This window comes from Chrysemys picta, unplaced genomic scaffold (genome assembly GCF_011386835.1).
Source record: "Chrysemys picta bellii isolate R12L10 unplaced genomic scaffold, ASM1138683v2 scaf1931, whole genome shotgun sequence".
Lineage (NCBI taxonomy): Eukaryota > Metazoa > Chordata > Testudines > Emydidae > Chrysemys > Chrysemys picta.
In genome coordinates this window covers 1-5,942 of record NW_027054636.1, presented here as the reverse complement: position 1 = coordinate 5,942, position 5,942 = coordinate 1, and the positions used below count along the sequence as shown (strand labels likewise).

At 48.7% G+C, this 5,942-nt stretch overlaps 1 protein-coding gene across 1 annotated transcript; it reads left to right on the top strand.

Annotated features, from left to right (window-relative positions):
• Positions 1 to 786: 786 nt before the first annotated feature.
• LOC135980137 (major histocompatibility complex class I-related gene protein-like) lies at positions 787 to 5,923 on the top strand. Its single transcript, XM_065580196.1, has 3 exons — positions 787 to 805; positions 2,246 to 2,647; positions 4,277 to 5,923. The coding sequence occupies exons 1-3, from the start codon at positions 787 to 789 to the stop codon at positions 4,618 to 4,620; spliced, it is 765 nt and encodes a 254-aa protein (XP_065436268.1). The 3' UTR covers positions 4,621 to 5,923.
• Positions 5,924 to 5,942: the final 19 nt, after the last annotated feature.

Below are 5,942 nucleotides of genomic sequence, written 5' to 3'. Positions count from 1 at the left end.
CAGATTTTCTCTTGGGTGGTGGCAGCATTACCAGGCTGGAGTGGCCAGTATTAATTTTTCTAATCCTTGCAGGCTCCCACCTTCTGCACTCGAAATGCCAGAGTGGGGATTCAGCCTTGACAACATCCTTCTGGGGGACTTAAACCTGGTCATGTCAGAGCTCACGGGGCCTCCCTTTGAGGCTCTAGCATTGTGCCCTCTGTTGGACCTTTCCTAGAAGGTCGCCTTTCTGGTAGCAATTACCTCAGTCAGGAGGGTCTCGGAGATTAGAGCTCTTATGTCAAAACCTCCATATACAGTGTTCTTTAACGACAAGGCAGTGGCGTAGCCAGGTTAAGAGCACGGGGAGCGGAGCTAAAAAAAGGCACCGGGAGCAAAAAGTGTCGGGAGAAAAAAAGGCACTGGGAGCAAAAAAAATGCTCCACTCAGTCAGTAGCGCAGGAGCAAAAGGCGTCGGAGCACAAAAAAGGCGCAGCTTCTGCTCAGTGGGGGAGCGGCCGCTCCCCCTGCTCCCCCCCCCCGGCTACGCTACTGCGACAAGGTACAACGTTGCCCCCACCCCGTGTTCCTCCCAAAGGTAATCTTGGAGTTTCATAGTAATCAGGGTATTTTCCTGCCCATTCCCTTCCTCAAGCCGCACAAGAATAGGGAGGAATGACATCTCCACCCTCTGGATGTTAGGCAGGTGTCCTAAGCTGATCCATAAATCCACACCGCTCTGATAGGATGAAAACCCTACCCCTTTTGGCTCAGAGAATTTCATTGTGGATTACATTGTGCATTCACATGTGCTACGAGGAGGCAGGTATCCCACCACCTGCCTGCCTTACGGCCCATTCTGTGAGAGCACAAGCTTGCTCAGTGGCGTTCATGGCCCAGTCCTGATCCAGGACATTTGCAGAGCAGCGACCTGGGCGTCAGTACATACTTTTTCTTCCAACTACGCCATTACCCACCAAGTGAGAGATGACACTGGGTTTGGCTGGGCAGTGTTTTAATCCATGTGTCCATGAACTCCGAGCCCACCTCTTATGGTATTGCTTGGGAGTCCCCGAACATGGAAGGGACATGTGCAAACAGTTGAAGAAGAAAAAATGGTTACTAACCTTTCTGTAGCTGTTGTTACTTGTAATGTTTTCCACAAGTGATTAGTGATTTTTGGGTGTCTGATGTTCAGAGGCCGGGTGCTCCCACTTTCTGATCAGGCCCCTTTAAAGGGTCTCAGTTAGGCACCCAAAATCACTAGTCATTGCTGAAAATCTTGGCATTTACCTCGATGTATCTAATGCAGGGTGGGGGAGGGGTGAAAATATTTGGGAACCTGTGTGAGTTATTTTTGTGCCCCGACATTCTACCCAGTTTGCCAAGCTAGGGGTCTGTTCCGTTCCCCACGTTTCAGTGTTCCTCGTGATCCCCACAGTGTTCTCTGTTTACCACAGCCTCTCTCCTGCTCCCCTAAATCTCCTTCCTGTCCCCATCCCCCTTCCCTCCCCCCCAGTCTCCCTCCCTGCCTCCTATCAGCCCAGGGGTGGCTCCATTAACTGAGTCTGCTCTTGGTTGTGTGCGAGATGGGGGCCATTGTTGTGAAGATTAGCCTGGCTGTAGGAAAATGGTGGCTAGCTGAACTAAGGGCCGTCAGTGGCCTGATCCTCACAGGGAATCACCTTGAGACAGTGGCCATGTGAAAAAGAGGTCAAGTTGGTTCTTTGCCATTCCTAGACTGAGTTGGGGGCACGGTGGAGATGGGGCAGGGAAACAGAGTGACCATGGGCATTCTGTGAGATCATTAAACCTGAGCAGAGGGGGGGACAGACCTGTACCCCCTCCTCACAGGGGCATGGGGGTACTGTCAATGATGGAGGTGGGGGACCAAGTGACCCTGAGGACCCTGCAAAGTTAATACAACCAGAGCAGGAGAGAGTGGGGTACAGACACCCTGAACTCCCTCGCTTCTCCAGAATGACCCTGACTATGAGAACTGGGGGGATCCTCAGAGAGCAGAAGAGAGCTGGAGGGGATAGATCCCTGCAATATCCGGAGTACTCCATTTGGGGTTGTGCCACCATGCTCCCCCTGCAGGGAACATACAAGAACAAGCAGCAGTGAGGTACTCCTTGAAGGTTGTGAGCTCTCTGCAGTGGGGGCTCTTTAGTGTACAAGACCCAACAGATGGAGAGGGCGCCCCCTGCGGGTTTGGGTTCCCTCCTGAAAGGAGCTGGGAGGGTGTAGGACCCAACAGCATAAGTGGGAACCCCATTTCTCAGGGGAGGGAGGGCCCAGTATCAAGAAGAAGAACCACTGGGCTACCTGCAGTGGGGTCTTGGTGAGATTTTCAGAGAGAGACTGCTTCTGACCCTCAGCTGTGTTTCAGGGTTTCACATTATCCAGACAATATTCAGCTGTGATCTCCGGGAAGACAACAGCATTCAGGGGTTTTACCAGGATTCATATGAGGGACGAGACTTTCTTACCTTCGATAAGGAGACCATGACTTGGATAGCAGCAGATATTGGGGCTCAGATCACCAAGAGGAGATGGGATGCTGAAATAGATGATAACCAGGGATGGAATCACTACCTGGAGGGGGACTGTATTTCCTGGCTAAGGAGTGCTCTAGTGTACGGGAAGGAGACTCTACAGAGGAAAGGTAAGGCGGGGGACAAGCCCCACCTAGGGGGACACTACTGGCTACATCTCCATTCCCCAGCCCCAGTTCCAAACTGGAGCAGGTGGGTAGGGGGATATTCAGCGAACCTTGCACCAGGGATAGGTGGGGAAACAACCCCTTCCCCATCAGTTCTGCTGGAAAAAAAGATAAGAAATTGAAAATGTTAAAAGCAGTTCACTGTAGAGAAGCTGCATCTCCAGAGCCACTTGACCAAATGAGCGCAACTTCACATCACAAATTCTACCTCTTCCTCTGATGTGACACAGCCGTTATCAAGGCAATCTGCCTGTGCTTGTGCATGTTCGAGCACTTTGCTTAATTATGGAAGTGCCACTTCTATGGACACCAGCTTCATTCACCATGTAATTCTTCCCTATTCACTGTCTGTACCATCATATTTCTTGTTTTGCCCCCAGCCCGTGTTCCATCAATGATGGTAGCTTTGTCCTTGTTGCCAAACTTCTCCTACAGTCATTTATGTGCTTCCTTCCATGCCATTCCCTACATGTGGAATTGTCCTCCCCATACTAACCTGGAAGAAGGCTCCCCTTGTCCTTAAAGTTTTCCCCCTCAAGACCTACCTTTGCTGCAACACTTTCATACTTACTTTTTGATTCTTTTATCAATAAGACACCAGATAATCACACTCAAATTTATTACCAAAGCTTTTTAGTTAAAGATTAATCACAAACATAGAAGGGAAGAGGTTAAATGCTTTAACACTCCAACTCAGGAGGACAGTCTGCTTCAAAATGTTAACTCACTATTACCTGTTTATGTACCTTGTCTGTTACCACATACACACATTTCCCAGATTAGTTAGCATCATTACACACCCTGATCTTTCCCTTCCCAAACAGTTTGCGCTTGCTGTTCAAGGTTACTTGAAATTTCTACCCAGTTTTTTGCAACAATTATACTAATTGCTTATTTCTCTCACAAACCTCAGCAGAACATTATCTTGTCCTTTGCCATCTTTACAAATGCCAACAAGAAAAATCCATACACAGCATTGTAATGGGTATTTCAGTGCCAGGGGGCTGGGAAACTGATTTTTCAACATTAGCATAATTCCTTTTGAAATCCATAATACTGGGGTAAATAGATTTGGTAACAACCTACAAGAAATTAGCCAATTCATATTAGCTCGTTTGAGGGGCAATTTAGCACTGTGTGTCACTTTTTGTTTAATGGGCCCTTTCCATCTCTAATTGGTCAGTTTATCCAGTCCAGTTTTTGCTCCCTGGCCAGGGCAAGATTCTTCTCTCTTTCAAATCCAGGGACTGAGAGGAGATGGGTACAAACCTAGTGTGTGATTGACACCTGTATCTGGAGTTTAGTGAAGCCTGTCAAGGTATTTGTGTCTCTGTGGTTTGGAGCAGAGGCCAGGTCAGGGACCTGGATTCAGGATTCACCGTTGCTGATACTGTGAATTCGGCACAGAAATCCTCTAACATGATGGTTCTCTCTCATCAGAGGGATTCTGTCTCATGGATTCTCATCCTCTCCCACTGCTCGGGTCTCAGAATTTCATGCTGCAAAGCTCTAGAAAATGCTGCCTGGATTAGAGCTTGAAAACACCTCACTTGAGTTTCTTCTTTTTCCCAGTGTGCCCAACAGCTAGAGTGAGCGACAGGTCATCTCGTGACGGCCTCACCACCCTCTCCTGTAAGGTCAGTGGATTCTACCCCCGGGACATCACCGTGACCTGGCTGAAAAATGGGGAGAGCAGACAGCAGGAGACCTACTCTGAAGGCATCCTACCCAATGGGGATGGGACCTACCAGACCTGGGTGACAATGGAGATTGATCCCAAGATCAAAGCCCATTATTCATGTCAAGTGGAGCACGAAAGCCTGTTAGAGCCACTCTCTGTCTCCTGGGGTAAGGAGTTTGTGTGTTTGCCTGTTTTCCTAGTGGGAGAGGGGGAATCCATTAAACTCAACCCCTGAAAAATTCTCATTTGGATTTATAGGCTGAAGCTGGACTTTCTCAGGGTCTGTGAGGCCCTGTCCTCTTTGGCTCTGTCCCCCTGCAGTCAAGTTCTTGTGCTAGAGTTGGGACCCACAGTGCCTGGGGCTCATGTCTTGCTCTCCAGTTTGCTGCCTCTGGGGCTGTTGGATACATCTCAGCAATACAGTGTCTCTGAAGGGAGAAGATTAACAATGAGACATTAAGGCCTGAAGGGACCATTCTAATCATCTGATCTGAGCTCCTGCCTAGTCCAGGGCAGGGGGGAATCACAGTCTGGTCATCTGTGGGCAAACTAGCGCTGATCCTTCAGAAAGAGATTTCCATTCCAGATGTAGTCTCCAAGGGATGGAGAATTTATCACATCCCAGGAGAAGCTCAAATCTGCCCCTTATTTCCAGACAGAGTTGGTCTTGCTTCAGCTTCCAGCCCGTTCTCAACTTCATGCACTCGTGGTCCTGCCATGAGTGCAGGGGACGGGACTAGATAAGCTCTCGAGGTCCCTTCTAGTCCTAGGATTCAGCAGGTTCTCAGAAACACGACTCTATGGGCCCATGTGGCCAGAGTTAGAGGTTTAATGTTGGGAGCAGCTTGTTTCTGTGTGCAGTGATGCTGGAAGAGAGGGTCTGGCCTTGGAATGGAGCGAGGAGGCAGATTAGAGCCCTGCATCGGGGGAGTGTCTCCTATGCCCCAGCACAAGGAAGTCGAGAAAGAATTTATTACCCATCTTTTTGCTTGGTTAATTGGGAAGTGGAAAAATGCAGCATTTGGAAGTGCAAACAATTTCTAAAAGGGCAGCCTGCACTGGAAATCTAGTCAACAGATGGTTTCACATCATAATCCTGCTACTACGTCCCCTGCCAATTTTTGTGTCATAAACCACATTTCCTTATTCTCTTAGAAATATTTTTCTTTTTGCTGTATTATTATGTGGATCTTTCAGACAACAGGAGAAGCTGATTAATGAAACTTAAAGTGTATACAGAACTTGGGGTTTAACAGGTTCATATAAACCAAGAACAGTATTAAAATATCTCTGTCGTCCCCTCTTCACTTCCTGCCCCCTCAAAAAACACGCATAGTGTCTAACTATATTCATGGCAGGGAAATCCAGAGCTTTGAGGTCAGTTTCCAGTTTGTCACCAGAATCACACAATGGGACTGTGTTCCATTAGTCATGAAAGTCAGGGTGGTCAAGGGGGAGTTAGGGGCTGGGAGCCAGGACTCCTGGGTTCTGTTTCTGGAAGGGGAGTGGGGGCAGGTGGGTTAGGGGAGGAGGGGCTGGAAGTCAGGATTCCTGGGG